The sequence below is a fragment of the Erinaceus europaeus genome, chromosome 5 (assembly GCF_950295315.1).
Source record: "Erinaceus europaeus chromosome 5, mEriEur2.1, whole genome shotgun sequence".
In the NCBI taxonomy this organism is placed as follows: Eukaryota; Metazoa; Chordata; class Mammalia; order Eulipotyphla; family Erinaceidae; genus Erinaceus; species Erinaceus europaeus.
In genome coordinates this window covers 117,604,029-117,625,133 of record NC_080166.1, presented here as the reverse complement: position 1 = coordinate 117,625,133, position 21,105 = coordinate 117,604,029, and the positions used below count along the sequence as shown (strand labels likewise).

The 21,105-nt window shown below is 42.4% G+C and overlaps 1 protein-coding gene across 3 annotated transcripts in view; it reads left to right on the top strand.

Annotated features, from left to right (window-relative positions):
• TEX26 (testis expressed 26) overlaps nt 1-17,727 on the top strand; it is a 44,903-nt gene extending 27,176 nt beyond the window's left edge. For 2 of the 3 annotated variants that reach the window (XM_060191659.1, XM_060191661.1), the window contains 3 exons: nt 5,231-5,407; nt 8,106-8,267; nt 17,483-17,727. In XM_060191659.1, the coding sequence (XP_060047642.1) occupies nt 5,231-5,407; nt 8,106-8,267; nt 17,483-17,544 (401 nt within the window). In that variant the 3' untranslated portion in view covers nt 17,545-17,727. The remainder of the gene's footprint in view (nt 1-5,230; nt 5,408-8,105; nt 8,268-17,482) is intronic. The other variant, XM_060191660.1, reaches the window with a different exon arrangement.
• The last annotated feature ends 3,378 nt before the right edge of the window (nt 17,728-21,105 follow it).

Here is a 21,105-nt window from a genome sequence, read left to right as displayed (position 1 = left end):
TGCAGTGCCACGATTCATGAGAACCTTCTGTAATCATGCGTCCCATGCAGATCAGGCTCCTTCAGTCTTAGAGGCTCATGTTCTACAACACTGGGAATTGTCTAATTCCCTGTGTAATTCTTAATATATTTTCAATATTTATTTATTTTGTGAGAAATAGAAAGAGAGGAAGAGAGAGACAAGGTGAGGGAGAGTGAGAAAGAGAGAGAGGGACCAAGACCAGAGCACTAATCCTACACGGTGGTTCAGAGAATGGGTTGGGGTCTCATGCATTTGAGTACTGACTCCACCTGCTAAGCCACTTCCCCAATGATCATTGTTCATGAAATTATTGTTCTGCCTGTTTACTCTGCTTTCTTTTAAGATTTCTCCTAGTTAGACCGATCCTCCAGTTCTCTTACTTTTTCTCTGATAGTACTGTTTTTTTCCTTTGTATATTTGTTCTGTTTATTTGAAAAGGTTTTCTTTTATTTTAACTTTTTGATTTAATTTCCTTTGAGCTCTCTTTGTCTTAAAGGAACATCCTAGTCTTCCTGTGTAAAGGCAGTAAGTTTCTTTTCCATCTTAAGATATGTATGATATATTTGAATTTCATAGCTTTCGTCTGTTCCTTGCATTGTATCTGTTTTCTCTGAGAAATGGTCTAGCAAAAATTTACTTTTCTTTCTGTATTTTCATGGAAATGAAAGTAGATTTATTAAGAAGCTATAAAACTTGAGTCTCTTCTATGGACTCTTCTGTATTGTTTTGCCTCCAAGGTTATTGCTGGGGCTCGGTGCCAGCACTGTGAATCCACTGCTCCTGGAGGCCATTTTTCCCTTTTTTTTTTTTTGTTGCCCTTGTTGTGGTTGTTATTGTTATTATAGCTGTTGTTGTTGTTGGACAGGATAGAGATAAATCAAGAGAGAGGATGGGAAGACAGAGAGAGAGAGAAAGATAGACACCTACAGACCTGCTTCACTGCTTGTGAAGTGAACCCCTGCCAATGGGGCTCGAACCAGGATCCTTATGTCGGTCCTTGCGTTTTGCACCATGTGCGCTTAACCCGCTGCACTACCGCCCAGCCCCCAACTCTTCTATATTTTTAATACAATTGTATCCAGAATGTTATGCTCTTGGGTTTATAAAACCTATGAGAGAAGTACTTACATTTGCATAGAAGCTACATAGAGATGAAGATTTCTGGCTGGTGCTTGACTGAGATGTGTTTGTAGATGTTTCTCCAGAGAGGTGATAGAACAAACTGGGGAAAGAAGCTATTAGCCTTTCTCTTTCTGGCTCACCATTTCACTACCCCCACCTTCTTCTACTCTGTTTGGCACCTCCAAGTCCAGAGATTGTTTATTGGTTCTGAAGGGAGAGTGATCTGGTGTCAGGAAGATAAGAAGGTGTTCTAGGGAATGCTCACCATGCTTGAAATCTCTCTATCCCGGCTTCCACTGGGCTTCTTGTTTCCCGTCCTGAATCTCACCTGAGTTTCATTCTACTGGAGTTCTGTGGTGTGGAGTGTGGTTCAGATTAATTGCTAATCCATAGCAATTAGGTTTCTAAGTTTTTCTTTTGTCCACTCAGTAGTAAATATTTAATGAACTCTAATGCTGTTGATCAATGAAAAAGAAGACAATCTATATCTCCAAAGAAACTCAGAGTAAGTCTTGATATATTATTTTTCTTTTTCTTTTTGTCTTCATCTTCAGTTGTTTCACTTCTGTGCTAGTCCATCCTAGTCCTCAGGGCCAGCCCCTCAAGATGCTTCACAGCCTGGTTCCTAACTTCCTTCTCCTTCATCCCCCAGGGACTCCTTCCTGTCACTGTGCAGACTCACATTCCCACCAATCACCCCACTTGCTAGGAGCCCTTTTGGCCTCCCTGTGGCCCCACTATCAGAGCACACTCTGCACTATGACTATCTTTCTTTCTTTTTTTTTTTTTTTAGCCCCCACCCTGCCCCTATGATCATCTTTCAGCTTTTGTCTGCCTTCCCTTCCCTGAGCACAGCTTAGCTCACTCTCTGGGCCTGCCCAGCACCTTACATAATGTTCTGAGTGAATGATTCTTAAATATATTGGAAACCTGTTCATAAGGGAAGTGTCTGGGACCTTTTCTGAAGATTCACCATGTCCAGGACAGGGCTTAGCAGGTGTATTTCAGAAAAAAATGAGCCAAGCCTTTCTGGTATCCATTATCCATGTGGGACCCATGGTCGCTGTATCACAGTTGCAAGACGGCACAAAGTGCAAGGATTGGCATAAGGATCCCGGTTCGAGCCCCCGGCTCCCCTGCGGGGGAGTTTCTTCACAAGCTGTGAAGCAGGTCTGCAGGTGTCTGTCTTTCTCTCCCCCTTTCTGTCTTCCTCTCCTCTCTCCATTTCTCTCTGTCCTATCCAACAACGAACAACATCAACAATAACAATAATAACCCCAACAAGGCTACAACAACAAGGGCAACAAAAGGGGAAAAAATGGCCTCTAGGCAGACTGGGAGTATGGACCGACCAGTCAACGCCCATGTTCAGCGGGGAAGCAATTACAGAAGCCAGACCTTCCACCTTCTGCAACCCTCAATGACCCTGGGTCCATGCTCCCAGAGGGATAGAGAATGGGAAAGCTATCGGGGGAGGGGGTGGGATACGGAGATTGGGTGGTGGGAATTCTGTGGAGTTGTACCCCTCCTACCCTATGGTTTTGTTAATTAATCCTTTCTTAAATAAAAAAAAAATTTTTTAATGGCCTCTAGGAGCAGTGGATTCATGGTGCAGGCACTGAGCCCCAGCAATAACCCTGGAGGCAAAAAAAAATGTATCTTGACTTTAACCCCTGACTTTTCTCTTTTCTGTAGCCTTGTCTTCCTATTGGCACATGTATGAGTCACTGGGTACCCAGGCCCTCTCCTCCTGAGTCATTTCTGGTCTAGACAGCATTTTAAGTGAATCAGTATGAAAACACTTGTGTGCCAGCAGATGACATCACATAGGGTTTGAACTACAATGTGTATCTGAATTGATTTGAAAAGACGTGTTGAATACCTGCTTTGGAGCCAAACTTAGCATCAGTAGCTCCTTACTGTTGGGACATTGCTTATCAAATTCTTGTTTTTACCCCTTTTTAATATTTTATTTATTTACCTTCCTTTTCATTGCCCTTGTTGTTTTTATTGTTGTAGTTATTATTATTGTCGTTGTTAGATAGGACAGAGAGAAATGGAGAGAGGAGGGAAAGACAGAGAGGGGGAGAGAAAGACAGACACCAGCAGACTTGCTTTACTGCTTGTGAAGGGACTACCCTGAAAGTGGGGAACTGGGGGCTCGAACCCAGATCCTTACACCAGTCCTTGCACTTCGTGCCACGTGCACTTAACTGGCTGTGCTACCGTCCAACTCCTGTTTTTACCCTTTTTGTCCTGAATAAAGTTGGTATTGTGTGATGTACTTCTGACCCTGCAAAAAAGACAATCTGTAGCTCGAGTTAGGAGTAAACCCATTTGAACTCAGGGGCATTGTGACTCCTTTGTAACCAGATAGTGCCATGCAACCTGGCAGTTAGTCGGGTTTTCAGAGGTGCTTCATGCCTATATATTTCATTACTTTTTATCAGAGTTAGTTCAGGGAAATAATGATGTCACTGTTCACAGATGACAGTGGCGTTACGTAATCCTCAAGCACAGGGGATAAGCTTCCAGTGGGTCTTTTACAGGGATAGTGGATAAAATGTGCTGCCCTGTCTGTGGTTGCCAGATGTGACAAACACAAATAATGAACTCAGTACCTGCATGACTCTACCACTTCTTACGGATATTTTTTTTATAAAGGGCAAAAGATAGACATACAAAGAAAGAAAGAAGGAAGTAGAGACACCTGCAGCACATCTCTGCTTTATGTTTACAAATGTAAAGCACACCCCCCCCCCCGCAGGTAATGAGCATGGTAATGTGTGCATTTTACCAGATGCAGCACTGCCCTGTCTCTTTATTGTACTTGTTTATTTACTTTGGCACTGGAGTTATCACTGAGGCTAAGTGCCTGCACCACTCCATAGCTCCCAGTGACAATTTTTCCCTTTCCTCTACAGAGGGAAAAGGAGAGGGAGAGGGAGACAGAGGAGAGATACTGAAGATACTTTGCCTCTTATAAAGCTCCCCTCTTCTGATGTTCCTCTGTTGTGACTCTAGGTTTGAACCCAGGTTCAGATAGATGGTAACATGTACATTTTCTGAAGTGAGCCACCTGTTAGCCTCAGTGCCCTGTGCTTTATCTAGTAACCCTACCTCTACCTAAAACCTTTCACTCTGCCTTCCCCTCCACCCCAGGGGCAAGACAGGTGCACCACAAAAGGGCTGTCTCTTCTGTCCAGTGAACAGAGGAAGAGGACAATCCTGACATGAAGTCTGTTCCATGGAAATGACTTCTAATCATGTGAGCACATACTTCTTGTGCTCAAAAAAGTGGACAGTTATTTCTGGGTTAATATATCTTCTTAAAAAATGCACACTGGACTGGTGAAATAACTCACATGGATAGTGTGTGGGTTTTTTTTTTCAGTTATTTCATTATGAACTTTATACTGACTCACTACAGCCTAATGTGCACTTTTGCTTTCAGATACATATATTCGCCCTAGTTTATGGATACATGTGAACATAGGCTCTATCTCACGGGACCTGGTCTATATCTAGGTTTTGGGACTTTGTTAGGAAGTGAACCTCCTGGAATGGAATTAGAGAATCCTATGAAAGGAAAGGTCTCACCCGAGTAATAAGGTTGAAGGGTTGACAGTCCACGCCTGACATCTCTGGACACAGTCTGAAGTGAAGCATGCTGAGGTGGTACTTGTTGGGTTGATTAGGTTGGCATCAGTGGATGCAATTTTATTTGGTATGATTGAGAGAAGCATGCAGGAAAGTGAGCCCCACCCTAGAGGTTCCAGGACTGGGGGAAATATAGGCTCTATAAGTGTGTGGTTTTATCATGGGCTCAGTCCAGGTCGTGGCCTGGCCTCTGCCACATTGAAAAAAACTTTCAGGGCTACGGTGCCCTCCTCCCCCTCCCTCTCTCTCCCTCTCTCCTTCCATCTTTTTTAAAAAAAGTAGAACATTGACCATTCTTTAAATACAAGAAGCATAAATTTTAGTGTGATTCGCTGGAAGATACCTACCATCAGAAGCAAAGAGAAACAATAGTTAGAAATAAGCCACGAGGGTTAATTATTATTTTCCATTTCTGCACCCACCCCAGTTCAGAACATGAAGAAAATACATCAGAAATTTCCAGATTGGAAAACGTTAATTCCTCGACCTGCAGAAACTGAGTTCCGACGGAATTACCAATTTCCACCTCATGTCCCTGAGTTTCAGGATTTCAGTCTTAAATATGGGTGCTACTCAAGCCTGCAGTTTCCTTCTCGGGGTGCAGGTATGTACAGCTGGGGCTTTTAAAACAGCTTCTTCACAGGTTCTATCTTCTTGCTCCAAGATTCCTCAGCACAGAGGGACATGTAGACAATGCCACTGATCCTTGCTTGAAAGTCACACTATGCCTCAATGCCCCCTAGCCTTGAAGCCAAGAAATGAGTAAATCTGAGGAGAGAATGAACTGCAGAATGTGTTATGTTGCAGAATGAGTATGTGTTCTGTCTGGAAGGGACAGCTGTAGGGAATCAAAGTCAGTCCTCCTTTGTAAAATGAAAGGAAGGATTCAGTTGCTATAAAAATGATGGAAAGGGGAGTTGGGAGGTAGCACAGCGGATTAAGTGCAGGTGGTGCAAAGCGCAAGGACCAGCATAAGGATCCCGGTTCAAGCCCCCGGCTCCCCACCTGCAGGGGAGTCGCTTCACAGGTGGTGAAGCAGGTCTGCAGGTGTCTGTCTTTCTCTCTTCTCTGTCCTCCCCTCCTCTCTCCATTTCTCTCCATCCTATCCAACAACAATGACATCAATAATAACTACAACAATAAAACAAGGGCAACGAAAGGGAATAAATAAATATTTAAAAAAAAATTTTTTAATGATGTACAGAAGGGAGTCGGGCGGTAGTGCAGTGGGTTATGTGCATGTGGTGCAAAGCGCAAGGACCAGCGGACATAAGGATCCTGATTCAAGCCCGGGGCTTTCCACCTGCATGGGTGTCATTTCACGGGTGGTGAAGCAGGTCTGCAGGTGTCTGTATTTCTTTCCTCCTCTCTGTCTTCCTCTTCTCTCTCCATTTCTCTGTCCTACCCAACAATGATGACATCAATAACAACAACAATAAAAAACAAGGGCAACAAAGGGAAAATAAATTTTGAAAAATGATGTAAAGAGTCCACTTGACAAGTACCCTCATATAGCACACCCTTCAAGGACCTTCCAGTTTAGTACCCATTCGATGTACATGTTCTTTCAGAATCTGGGTTCCTATTGTTTTCAGCATAAATATATGTATATATTAACACACTACCTCCAAGCTATTGGTTTATCATTTGGTCTCTGTCTTAGATATTCTCACTTAGAATTTGAATCCAGTAGTACTTTGGTATCAGAGAATAGAAGCTCAGCATGGAATCACCCTAGAACTTACCTAGTCTAGGTTTTTATGCCATGTGGAGTCCTTTCTACCTCAACCTCCACTATAGGGTGACATCAGCCCGGCTTAAACTCCTCAGAGGAATGTCCCATCCTGGAAGGTGGCCCCTTTATTCCTAGATACTCCAGCTGTTTGAGAGATTTCAACAGCTGAATCTTGCTGAATCTTCTAGCCATTCAGTTCTACTTTTCCAGAGGTTAACTAACATATTAATCTGTTATTCTACGAGAACTTTATCATATGTCTTCTGACTCTTCCCCACTTCAGCCATTTCTGGTCCCAGCACACACTCTGATCAGGCTGTAGAAGCTAGTTCCTTTACCAGGCTCCTGCTCTCTGGACAATGGTTCCTTTGAAAGGACCCCTGGAACTGAAAGCAGTACTTACAGGGGTTTTTTAGTTCACAAAAATTGGGCAATAAAGGTGTGAAACTATATTCTAAAAATCTTGCAAATATTGTAAATCCATATCACATCAATAAAAAATGATAAGTAAGGTAATAATTTCATTTCATTGGAAAGTAAAGCAAACATCAGGGAAGTATTAGAATTAGGTTTGGGGGCTAAGGAGACAGAATAACGGTTATGCAAAAAAGCCTTTCATGCCTAAGGAGGCTCTGTGGTTCCAGGTTTAATCCATAGCATCACCATAAGCCAGAACTGAGCAGTGCTCTGGTCTCACTCTGTGTATCTCTCTCTCTCTCTCTCTCTCATTAAAAATGACAAAGACTTTTTAAAAAGAAGAAATTAGGTTTTGTATTATATCTTCATTCATTTCTTTCATGGTAACCTTCTGAATTATAGAACCCACAGGCAACTGAGTCACACTTACTGTGGGTGAGCTTGGTTTTGCCTGTGCCTCTGTTAGTCTGGATGGCAATGATCCCTGTAGATATCATCACTCTTCCAAAGAGCTCACCCTAGGGGAGACCTCTTACCATGTCACTCCAGCTCAGCACACGAAGTGGCATGAAAGGGAAAGATATGTCTAGGGATATATATATATATAACATATTTATTTATTGGTTGATTGATAGAACAAAGAAATGGAGATGGGAGGGGAAGCCAGAGAAAGAGAGAGAGACACCTGCAGTCCTACTTTATCGCTTGTGAAACTTCTTCTCTATAAGGTGGGGACTGAGGCTTGAACCCAGTCCTTGTGACATATGTGCATAACTGGGTATGCCACCACCTGGCCCCAGTCCCTATATATTTTTAACAGAATCTTTTTTTTTTTTTTTAGCTAGACAGAGAGTATTTCTCTCCTGACATGCTGATTGCAAATTAGTCCATCTTAGGGAAGAATTTCTGGTGGTCAGTCAGCTTTCCTTCCACCATTCTCTAATCACACCCATCCCCTAATGATGGTGACAGTAGAGCGCCATGGTTCCTGGGAGGAGTCCGTTCCTGCAGAGCCTCACTTTCCCACATCGTCATTAAGAATGAAGCTCCATGTTGGACTCAGTGCGCCCAGTGGCCTCTCTAGCAAATAAGGACGGGAGTGCCTTGCACACTGGCCCCCTCCAACTCTGCTTCTCTTGCATTTCCCTAGTGCCTTCTGTGCTCTACAGCCACATGCGGACTCAGGAGCTCACAAAAAGGCAGACTATTTACCAAAGCGATTACGGGAAAACCTGCCTGGATCTCTTAACGATTTTGAACACAGTTACTCCCTCCCAAGTCCAAGCATACCTTCAGAGTGTTTCCTACAGGGGTAAGATGAGATCCTGGGTTTTTTGTTTGCTGAAACTATGGGTCATACTATACACTGCTTTCCACCAAACAGAAGTCATCCTGGCTCTCAACTGCATTGGAGCCAAATACTCACAGAATTTAAAAATATTACCAAAAACAAACAAACAAAAAACCCACAGTTCTGTGCAGAACTCAATTCCCATTGAAAACTTTTTTCTATGTTGTTTTTTTCTTCTTTATTATTATTATTATTATTATTACTCCCCTTCACCACAGGTTTGGGTTTGTACAATTCCACCTCTCTTGGCAGGATTTTTTTTTTCAAGATAGAGGGTGAGAGAGAGAGAGGGACCAAGAGACATATAAAGAGAGACACCACAGCACCACTTACAAGACTTCCCCTATGTATGATGTTTCTATGTGGTGTTTGGGGTCTAGAACCTGGGTCCGTCTATATGACAAAGTGTGTGCTACACCAGGTGAGCTATCTCCTGACCCACCTCTCCACAACTGGGACGAGATCTAGTTGCAAGCAAAGTAACTAGCATTTGTTAAAAAAAAAAAAAAAAAAAAAAAAGAGTTGCTAGTAACTATATCCCATTGGCTAATAGGGAAATATGTCTCCTTTTTGCTCATTCCTTGATCTTCCCTTGCTTGTGGTTGTATCACTCTAGGATGACCTCTCTTTGCAGTTTATTAACTTCTTTGGTGGAGTTTATACTGTCTCCTGGCATTATTTTGACTAGTCTTTATTTTCTACTTGCTGTTACTTACACTGTGACATGAGAATCTTCATGTAGCACATCCTTAAAAAAACAGATGCCATTGCCAGGACACAACCTGGCCAGCACAAGTCACAGCAGTGATAAGAATGATGACCTGAGACTCGGATGGAGAAACAGGAAAAACAGGGGAGGCAAGTGGTGGAGAACTGAGTGCTTTGACTTGAGTTTTTATACTATATTTATTAGAATCAGAATCTTAGAATCAGTGTTTATACTTATTACTATATTATTTCTAAAGGCATGTTTTGCAGTTCCACTTGCCCTATACTGTGACTTCCTGCTAGCTAAACAATATTTGTTCTATCTGGCTTATCTAGTTAATAAGCAAAGCAAAAGCACACTATGTATTTCTGCTGTCTTCAGCAAAGGAAAAACAACCTATTGTTTCTATCTGGGCAGTCTTCTGCCTGGAAAGAGCAAAGCACTGCAATTTCTTTATCCAAGATGACTTCCGTATGTTCTTTTTCTTAACTTCCACACTGTGCTGTGCCTTGTCAGACTTCCCTCAGACACTCAGAAACCCTCCAGCTGCTGCTCTCCATCTCCTACCTGATTCTCTCAGGTCTCTAGACTCTGTGCTTTGCTTGTCCCAGTCACCATCAGAAGAGGCTATTCCTACAACATTCTTATCATAACCTTTCTATTCTGCCCTCACAAGGCATGGTGTGTGTGTGTGTGTGTGTGTGTGTGTGTGTGTGTGTGTGTGTGTGTGTGTTAGGGGAAAGGGTGTTTGCCACTTTTACAGACCAAGAGCCAATGGCTCAAAGGCCAGAAATGCTTGAATATTGGGATTTGAGGAAGTCAAGAAGCAGCTGCCTTAGTTCAGACTGAGGCAGGTTCTAAAGTCCCGGTTTCCTCCAGGGAGCCCCATTCCCATCAACAGAAGCCTCTGGGCCATTTTTGACACTTGAGAGGGAAACTGAGCGGTTGCCTGCAGTTGGCTGGCCAGACCTTCCCTGGAAGCTGTGTGTTCCTCCTCCCAGTTTGCACACAGTAAGGGAAAGCCATCATCTGCATTTATACAGTGCTTTTTGCACAGACAGACCCACATCTGCTTGATCTCTCTGAGAATGTTGTAGTCTCACCCAGCAGTTGCTGATGTCTGCCCAGGGGCCCATGCTACAGACAGAGCTGTCACTTCTCTGCATGTGTGGGCACCCAGGTGGCTTCGGGCACCTCAGCCTCTCTTATCTGTATGCCATTTGTAGTACCAGCTCCAGCTTGGTCCCATGGGTGGGGTGGGGGGGTGAGCTAAGGGTTCCTTGGAGCTTTCTTGAAGCCTCTGCTCAACTTACAGCTCTTGCTTCTAAGATTCCTAGGTTATATGATCTTTCACATGAAAGCACTGTCCGTGTGTCCCAAAGCCAGACAATTGGAACAAGATCTAGTTGCAAGGAAAGTAACTAGGATTTGTTTTGAACTTATTTTTATTATTTTTGTTTTTACCAGAGCACTGCTCAGTTCTGGCTTATGGTGGTGTAGGGGATTGAATTTGGGTCCTTGGAGCCTCAGATGTAAACACCTTTATGCATTACCATTTGTTGTTACAATCAGCCCGACACCAGACCGCCACAACAACAACCATTATGCTATCTCCCCAGCTAGTTTGTTTTGTATATTCTTAGTGTTCCAGCTTCCCTGGTGCCCTCAGGCAGTGTGTGTGTGTGTGGGGGGGGGGGGTGGAACGGGACAACGGGACAGGTAGTTGAGTAGCCACTCCCAGAACCTGGCCCATGTGGGGTCTGCTTTCATGGGACACTGCTTCTCTGTCCCAGTTTGACTTTAGAACTGCCTGCTCTTCAGGCCAGCTCTGCTGGGGGCTGACTAGAAACTAGGAAGTTCTTTATGAATTCTTGCCCCACAAGCCTCTTGTCATTTTGCCAGGGACTGGGGCAACAAGAATGAGTTTCAGCTGGTGAATATCTCAGCTTCGTCTGCTTGTGGTGGGGCTGAGTGGGGATATAGGAATGAAAAGCAGCAGATGTGTTAGGCTGAATTCTTACCACCTCAACTTCACTTGGTTTACTGTACTGTCTGGCTTTGACAGTACAAGACTCAAGCAGGTACATTTTAGAAGAGAGAGGGGAAGGAGCAGATACGGCACACTGGTCTAAATCATGGGGACAGAGACACAGCAACGGAGGAGAAGGGATGGAGGAAACACTGTTGGTATACATGAGACCCTTTCTGTTTCATTTGGTTTAAATCCCCCCTGCTTAACACTATTCTATTTACATAACCACTGTTAACAAGTTCCACCTCCCTCCAGGGCATTTGTGGTTCAGTGATAGGATTCTCGCCTGCTCCACCCCCTCCTTGTCACAGCCTGATCCCTTCTTTGTCACACTCTGATTTTCACCAGTCACTTTTCTCTCCACCCTCTCTATGTCACATCCTGTTTCCACCTTACTTGGCAAGTACATATAAAGACAGCATTGTGAGTTTTACTGTACTTTACCTTGAGTTTAGCTTAGCTCGTCTTAGATTGTGCTGTGTCCTGCATGAATAAAGAGATACTGCCTACAGCTCAACTATGAGTCCCTGGTCGTCTGTTACCTGCCTGTGAAGCCAGCCCGGAAAAAACAACCTAGCCCGTTGAAAACAACATATGGCGCCACAACGTGGGACCAGACCTGCGCAACTCCCAGATAAGTGAAGACTTTGCCTACCTATGCACTATGGTCTTCTCTTCTACTTACGAAGAGGTTTGCCAAAGCCTCTACTGTTTTATTATGAGACAGTTTCTCTGTCTCTGGAACATTTTACTCTGGGCCACACTTCGGTTCCCTCACCGGGAACTTTGGTTTCTTATGACCGGGATCATAGAGCTTGGGAGATGCACAGAGATTTCTCCTTGGACTTTCTGGATTCCCTCTCTCATGTTTCCCGAGGAAAAGGACTACATTTTGCTCCAGGCCATAATTTCGTTCTTTATGACCATGATCGTAGACCTTGGGATATGCATGGGGATTTCCCCTGGAACTTTCTGGACTTCTTCTCGAATGTTTCCCATGGAGAAGGACTACTCTAATTTGAAGAGCATTCTCCAGTACCCTGGCAGTTCCCAAGTGTGGAGTCACGTGGTTAGTTCTACTCTCCTGATTGGATTCTTTCTTCGATGGGAAGACACTTTGAAAAATGGGTGCCTGAAGCAATCCAGCAGGAACAGTCCAAAGCACCCTAAATGGAATTTCGAAGAGCTTTTTGAACTAGGTCGCCCTCCAGGGATTCTTAATCCTACATGGTGAGATCTTGATAATCTGGTTCAAGTTGCGTTTCATAAGAGAATGATTTGAATGAATTTTTGTTTGACATTGACTTAAAAAAAAAAAAAAGCTGGACGCAGCCATGATTTCTAGAGACATCCAGAAACAATCCAAAAAGTTGTTTTTTCCCTCCTTTGATTTCTCTTTTATGTCTTGACATGAATCTGAAACATTTAATCCTGAAAACTGTATGAGTTATGGGTGGGGCAGATAGTGCAATGATAATGTTAATTATTCTCATGCCTGAGGCTTTTAACCGTGGTTCTTCTGTTTACCTTTCCACATTTTATTGAGTTTAAACTGTTTAAACAACCTTAAAATCATACTAGAAACGACTTCCAATTATAATGGAGTTATCAATTATAGTAAACTTCTAATCTGCTACAAGTTTTGTTTGACAAGTAAGTAAATTTCAGCTGTCAAAGTCTTCACATGAAAAAGCATCTACTCAAATGGAATTCCTGGAAATCCATTTGGATCCTGTTCTCTGACATCGCCCCTGGAAACCAATGAGGTGACCTGGCACGACCTGAAGAAACAGATTCACAGACTCCAAAGATCACTCTCTACAGAAAAGCAAAATTCTGGTGGCCAACATTCCCCATCGAGACAGACGTGCAGCGTTTCATCCTCCGGCATTTTCTTCTGTGGTCAGCTACTTTGGACTGACACCTCCATCGGACTTACTGGTACACGCTGCTGTGTTTCTCAAAGACTAACTTCAGCCAATTGCCTTGAGACTTTATAGACCATGTCCCCTCGCCTGCAGGCTCTGTCCCAGAGGCAGAAAACTCCCCCTCCTTGTTAGGTTATGCCCACAGAGGCATGAAGCGCCCCAAGAGGCAAGAGATGCCCACAGAGGCAGGAAACGCCCTTTGAGGCAAGAGATGCCCCCAGAGGCATGAAGCACTCCAAGAGGCAAGAAATGCCCTTTTGCCTGCTAGGCCTTGCCCTTTGAGGCAAGAAAAGCTCCCCTTGGCATCACACTGGTTATTGCTGTTCACCTATTTTGTTTTCCATGTCTTATGCCAGTTATTTTGAAAACGCCTGTACGATATACGTTTCTGTTCACCCCACAATGGCCATTAGTTAAAAAGAAAGGGGGAATTGTTGGTATACATGAGACCCTTTCTGTTTCATTTGGTTTAAATCCCCCCTGCTTAACACTATTCTATTTACATAACCACTGTTAACAAGTTCCACCTCCCTCCAGGGCATTTGTGGTTCAGTGATAGGATTCTCGCCTGCTCCACCCCCTCCTTGTCACAGCCTGATCCCTTCTTTGTCACACTCTGATTTTCACCAGTCACTTTTCTCTCCACCCTCTCTATGTCACAACCTGTTTCCACCTTACTTGGCAAGTATATATAAAGACAGCATTGTGAGTTTTACTGTACTTTACCTTGAGTTTAACTTAGCTCGTCTTAGATTGTGCTGCGTCCTGCATGAATAAAGAGATACTGCCTACAGCTCAACTATGAGTCCCTGGTCGTCTGTTACCTGCCCATGAAGCCAGCCCGGAAAAAACAACCTAGCCCGTCGAAAACAACAAAACACCAGGACCTAGGACCCTTGTCTGAGGAAGACAAGCCGTGAAAAATGAGTGTTTTGGCAGCCTCACCTGATTGTTAGTGTTTGGTATTGAGTTTGTGTGCTCATCACTTGAGCAAATTAATCTAAATCTCTGTTATTTTTATTTATTTATGTTTTTGTAGTGCAGTGCTGACATATTTTAACTCAGGGCCTCCCCTATGCATGATGTTATTCAACAGCCTCCCAGATAAATTTTCTAGTCTAGTTTTCTAGTCTTACTCATTCCCAAACTTCTCATTCCCTCTAATAACAACCTTAGTTTTCACAAAGTCTGAGTCAGTTTATTATTTGGGCCAGTTTGTTTGTTGCTGTTTCTAATACTCCACACATGAGTGAAACCTTAATTGCCTTTTACTTTTTATTTCACTTTGCACAGCTACTTCTAGTCCCATCTGTTTGTTTCAAAGAGCACAATGCCATCTTTTTTTTTTTTTTTTTTTGGTATTCTTTGTTTTTATATATTTGTAAACATTTTTTTAATTTAAGAAAGGAGACATTAACAAAACCATAGAATAAGAGGGGTACAATTCTGCACAATTCCCATAACCCGATCTCCATATCCCACCCCCTCCCCTGATAGCCTTCCCATTCTCTATCTCTCTGAGAGTATGGATCCAGGGTCATTGTGGATTGCAGAGGGTGGAAGGTCTGGCTTCTGTAATTGCTTCCCAGCTGACCATGGGCGTTGACTGGTCGATCCATACTCCCAGCCTGCCTCTCTCTTTCCCTAGTAGGGTGGGGCTCTGAGGAAGCAGAGCTCCAGGACACATTGATGGAGTCGTCTGTCCAGGGAAGTCTGGTCAGCATCCTGCTGGCATCCGGAACCTGGTGGCTGAAAAGAGAGTTAACATACAAAGCCAAACAAATTGTTGAACAATCATGGACCTAAAGACTGGAATAGTGCAGATGAAGTGTTGGGGGGTATTCCCTGCATGCTCTTGTACTTCTGCTTTCAGGTATATATTTTTCCCCTAGTTTATGGGCACGTGTGAACCTATGCTCTATCTCAGGGGACCTGTGCCGGGCTGAGCTTCACTGACGGGAGACAGACGACCAGAGACTCATGGCTGAGCTGTACGCAGTATCTCTTTATTCATGCAGAACGCAGCACAATCTAAGCCATTTAAAACTAAACTAAAACTAACAATCCTGTCCTTATATATACTTGCCAAGTAGGGTGTAAACAGGATATGATGTAGAGAGGGTGGAGCAAAAAGAGATTCGTGAAAAATCAGGGTGTGACAAGGAGAGGGGGCGGAGCAGGCAAAAATTCTACCACTGAACCACCAATGCCCTGGAGGGAGGGTGGTGCTTAGTTAACAGTGGTTTATGTAAATAGATGGCAGCTTTGAGTGGGATCAAACCAGTGCCATGCAGGCATGCCAGTGTTTAGTTAAGCAGGATTAGAGATAGAAGCTTTAAGCCAGGGGAGCTGCCATACTACCCAACAGACCTGGACTATATCTAGGTTTGGGGATGTTATTGGGGAGTGGACCACCTGGAATGGAATTAGAGAATGCTATGAAAGGAAAGGTCTCACCGACTGATGAAGCTGAAGGGTTGTCATTCCACACCTGAAGTCTCTAGACACAGAAAGTGCAGCATGCTGGGGTGGCACTCATTGCGTTGATTAGGCTGCCATCCGTGGATGCAATATTATTTGTTTGAATTGAGAGCAGCATGCAGAAAAGTGGGCCCCACCCTCAGGTTCCAGGACTGGGGGAAATATAGGCTCTATAGTGGAAATGTGAGGTTCCTGCTGTCTTAGGATTCAAGAAGACAATGGGTAGTTATTGTTATCATCACATTATTTGGTGATTGGGTTAACTTTGGAAAGTCCCTTTGTTAGGGTCCGGGGTATAGTACCCAGCATCTTGTATATAGCTGTGCTACCGGTTGCTTCTGTTCTCCCTGGTCTAGGCTTTTGGGAGAGACAACATATCAAAGACTCAGCCTATGTATCTTCTAATGAACATGTAGTATCCCCTTGAGTATTCTGTTACCAATTAATATATATGAATAGGTCCCACAACTTCTCTATCCAGCTATGAACAGTTAGCTTGCTTCTACACTTTGGCTATATAGTAAATAGTGCAGCTGTCAACATTGGGTACACATAGCCTTTTAAATTAGTGTTTATGTTCATGACCTCTGAATATGTGCCTAGTAGCGACATTACAAAATCATACGGCATTTCTGTTTTTATTTGCTCAAGGACTCTCCATACTGTTTTCCAGGGGGGGGCTGCACCAGTTCTCATTCCCACCAACAATGTGCCAGAGTTCCTTTTCCCCCATATAGTCACCAACAGTGTTTTTCTTTTTTAAATAAGTGATTCATTACCAGTGATTTAACATCCACACATCAGTTTACAAAATCATCCGATTTCAGGAGTAGTTTCACACCTACGTATTTGTGTGCTTAATTCACCACACGTATCACCCAAGTTCCTGTGCCCTCTCTCTCTTTCTCTCTGATAACCAACATGGTTTGCACAGTCTGGTTACTTCCCCCCACCTCCCACCCTCAAGATTTTGCTTTAGTTATGTATATTACACATAGGAGTGATGCCATTTAGTATTTATCTTTCACACTTCTTCTTACTGCACTTAGCATAATCACTTCCAGTTCCACTCATTTTTATCCCAAATGATTTTTTAAAAAATATTTATTTATTCCCTTTTGTTGCCCTTGTTTTATTGTTGTTGTTATTGATGTCGTCATTATTGGATAGGGCAGAGAGAAATGGAGAGAGGAGGGGAAGAGAAAGATAAGACACCTGCAGACCTGCTTCACCGCCTGTGAAGCGCCTTCCCTGCCAGGACTCGAACTGAAATCCTTACACTGGTCCTTGTGCTTCGTGCCACGTGCGCTTAACCTACTGCACTACCTCCGACTCCCTATCCCAAATGATTTTTAAAAGTTCAACAGCACTTGTTTCTAATCTTTTTTTGCTGCAGGTTACTCTCACTGGTGTAGTGTGGGATCTCCTTGTGGTTTTAATTTGCATTTCTCTGATAACAAGTGTTGTTGGACATCTATAAGCATCTATTTGTCTTCTCTGGGGAAGTATCTATCAGATCTTTTGCCCACTTATTTGGTTACTTGAGGTTTTTGTTTTTTTGTTATTATTGTTTCATTCCAAAGTCTACACTCTTCTTTTGAATATTAAGCTAGCTTTTAAAATAAATGATTACATATTTGCCCTTTATTTAAGCTATTAAAGAAAATGTTCTGGGACTGGGTGGCAGCGCACCTGGTTGCGCACACATGTTACAGTGCTCAGGGACTCAGGTTTGAGCCCCCAGTCCCCACCTGCAGGGGCAAAGCTTCACAAGCTGTGAAGCAGGTCGGCAGGTGTCTCTCTTTCTTTCTCCCCCTCTACCTCCCTTACCCTCTCGATTTCTGGCTGTCTCTATCCAATAAATAAAGATAATAATAATAATAATAAAGAAAATGTTCTTTGATTATTTAGGTCTCATCGGATTTGTATACAGAGCTCTATTATCAATATGTTTGTCCTTTCTAGAATTTATTTGACATGTAGATAGTTAAACAGCCGTTTTCATCATGTTTTTCTTAATTTTCAGACAGAGAAATTCTTAATCGCTTTATCCGCTCTCACTGTGACTTTGGTGAAAAAGTGAAATGAAAAGGAAAATAGTTCAAATGAAGCAAATCTGAAAAATCAACAGAAGCACTGGGGCCTTCTGATTCATTTTCTCAAAACTTGGGAAAAATAACATACAGATTATTACAAATATGCTGTGATATTTATGTCTTTGTGTAAATTTATTTTATTTTCAAGCAATAAAATTATTTAAGGTTATAGGTTTTCCTTTCCCCCACTCCTAGTATACCTTTAACAGATTTCATTCTAATACAGTATCTTTTTATTATTTTGTGGTTTCAGTTTTGATTTCCTCTTTGAACCAGAAATTATGTGGAGGTTGTTTATTTTCCAATAACTAGGGGATGGAAGTATTTTTATTGTTGACAATGAGTTTGAAAATAAAAAAGAAATTTCTGTAAAACTTAGCAAATTTTTCTTTAATGCCAAGTATATGATTATTTTGTGTGTTACATGAATAAAAGAAGAAAAAAAGAGTTGGTGAACTGCACCAAAGTGAAAGACTCTGGGGTGGGGAGGAGGGTTCAGGTCCCAGAACATGATGGCAGAGGAGCCTCTAGAGGGGGTTGAATTGTTATGTGGAAAACTGAGAAATGATACACATGTACAAACTACTGTATTTTACTATTTACTGTAAACCACTAATCCCTCAATAAAGAAAAAAAGAAAGAAAAAAACATATATCCTTTTATGTTTTCAAGTATTGTTATTTTTACCTTAATTATATACTTGAACTATTTAATCTGAAAAAATATTATTAAATAGTATCCCAGTATCTTCTAGTATTTACGTGATATTTAGGCATATACTCAAGTGTGTATATATATGTATATATAATCCATATTGACTTTGAGGTAAATATTTTTACATTCAGAAGGAGAAAAATATCACAGAAAATAACAGAAAAGTAACATTTTAAAATAAAGTGAAATAAAGAAGTTTATTGAAATTAACGTAAGATATACAATGAAACTGAACATAGATCTGAGAAATTACTAGAATACTTCAAAGGTAAAGAACTATCTTTTGAACTTTCAGAGGAAAAAAAGAATCAATCATTATGGCAATTAATCAGACTAGTATCTGATTAATTATACTTTAAATGAAAAGACAATGGGTTGACTGTTGAGAAAATTTGAACAAGATCCAAGAATTCCATTCCCAGCTAAGATTGTACTTAAAGAAAAAGAATGACATTTTGAGGTCAGAAAGGATCTAATGTGTTGCCATCCTGTAAACCATCAGAGGAAATATATGGAAACTGTTCTAACCAGATGAAAACCAATCAGAGCCTGGAGCTAGTCCTGCTTTGGGAAAGCCAGATTACGCAAAAAGCAGTGAAGGACGATTATGGACAATGATAGATTGATGGTATCAGGCCCGGGTGGTGGCTCACCTGGTTGAGTGTACATGTTACAATCCACAAGGAACCAGGTTTGACCCCCTAGTTCCCCACCTGCAGGGTGAAAGCTTCACAAGTGGTGAAGCAGGGCTGCAGGTGTCTCTGTCTCTCTCCCTCTTTCTCCCCCATCCCTCTCAATTTCTGATAGTCTCTATGCAATAAATAAAAATAAAGATTAAAAACGAATAAAATTATAAACTGATGGTATCAACACTCTGGAGATTTTTAATGTTCCTTAAGCTCTTTTTATTTTATTTATTACTGGATAGAGACAGTGAACTTGAGAGGTAAGGGGGAGTTAAGAGGGAAGCCCTACTTCATGCCACTCATGAAGCTTTCCCCCTGCTAGTGGGGACTAAGGGCTTCAACCTGCGTCCTTGCACACTGTAATGTCCTTGTACGCTTAGCCAGGTGTGCCACAACCTGGCCCCTAACGTTCCTTAATCTCTTTAACCAGAAAAATAATGCTTATTAAAAGCTTGAAACAAAATTCCAAATTATCTCAACAATGAAGTGTGTCTGTGTATAAAAGAGAGAAGAGAGAGAATGTGTGTGTATAGTTGTTGATGCAGACATGCTGAGAATGGAGTAGGAAGTATACTTTGAAATAGAGAAGCAGCAGGTGCCCTCTCAGTAAGTGGGGGTGGGAGGGACTGTGAAGGAAAAATTACTGGGGGGGGGGGCAGTGGTGCACCTGGTTAAGCAAACATTTCACCATACGCAAGGCCTTGGGTTTGAGTCCCCGCTACCCACCTGCAGGGGGCTTGCTTCTCAGGTGGTGAAGCAGGTCTCTCCCTCTCTGTCACCCCTCCACTCCCAATTTCTCTCTATCCTGTCAATAATATGGGGGAAAATGGATAAATTACTGCCAGAAACAGTAGATTAATCATGCAAGCACCTGGGAAAACTGGGTTGAAACATATAGAAGAATGAAACTGAACCACCTTATCTAACCAGAAACAAAAATCAACTCCAGATGGATCAAGGACCTGGATGTTAGAACAGAAACTGTTGTTTTCGCCGGGCTGGCTTCACAGGCGGGTAACAGACGACCAGGACCTCATGGTTGAGCTGTAGGCAGTATCTCTTTATATTCATGCAAGACGCAGCACAATCTAAGCTGAGCCAAGCTAAACTAACAACTAACTAAAACGAACAATGTTGTCTTTATATATACTTCCCAAGTAGGGTGTGAACAGGATGTGATGCAGAGAGGGTGGAGAGAAAAGTGACTGGTGAAAATCAGGGTGTAACAAGGAGAGGATCAGGGTGTGATAAGGAGAGGGGGTGGAGCAGGTGAGAATTCTACCACTAAACCACCAATGCCCTGGAGGGAAGGTGGTGCTTTATGTAAATGTAAAAGTGATTTATGTAAATAGATGGCAGTGGTTATGTAAATAGAATACAGTGGTTATGTAAATAGAATGCTGCGTTAAGCAGGGGGGATTTAAACCAAATGAAACAGAAGGGGTTTTTAAAAGCAGAATTAGAAGATACCAACAAGAAACTACCAAATACTTAGAGGAAAACATTGGTGGAACACTTTCCCATCTAAACCTCAAGGACATCTTTGATGAAACAAACCCAATTGCAAGGAAGACTAAAGCAGAAACAAACCAATGGGACTACATCAAATTGAAAAGCTTTTGCACAGCCAAAGAAACTATCACACAAAGAGACCCCTCACAGAATGGGAGAAGATCTTTACATGCCATACATCAGACAAGAGACTAATAACCAAAATATACAAAGAGCTCAGCAGACTTACCACCAAAAAAGCAAATGACCCCATCCAAAAATGGGCAGAGGATATGAACAAAACATTCACCTCAGAGGAGATCCAAAAGGCTAACAAACATATGAAAAACTGCTCCAGGTCGCTGATTGTCAGAGAAATGCAAATAAAGACAACATTGAGATACCACCTCACTCCTGTGAGAATGGCATACATCAAAAAGGACAGCAGCAACAAATGCTGGAGAGACTGTGGGGACAGAGGAACCCTTCTGCTCTGCTGGTGGGAATGTAAATTGGTACAGCCTCTGTGGAGAGGAGTCTGGAAAACTCTCACAAGGCTAGACGTGGACCTTCCTTATGACCCAGTAATCCCTCTCCTGGGGTTATACCCCAAGGACTCCATTAACACCCAATCAAAAAGAGGTATATACTCCTATGTTCAT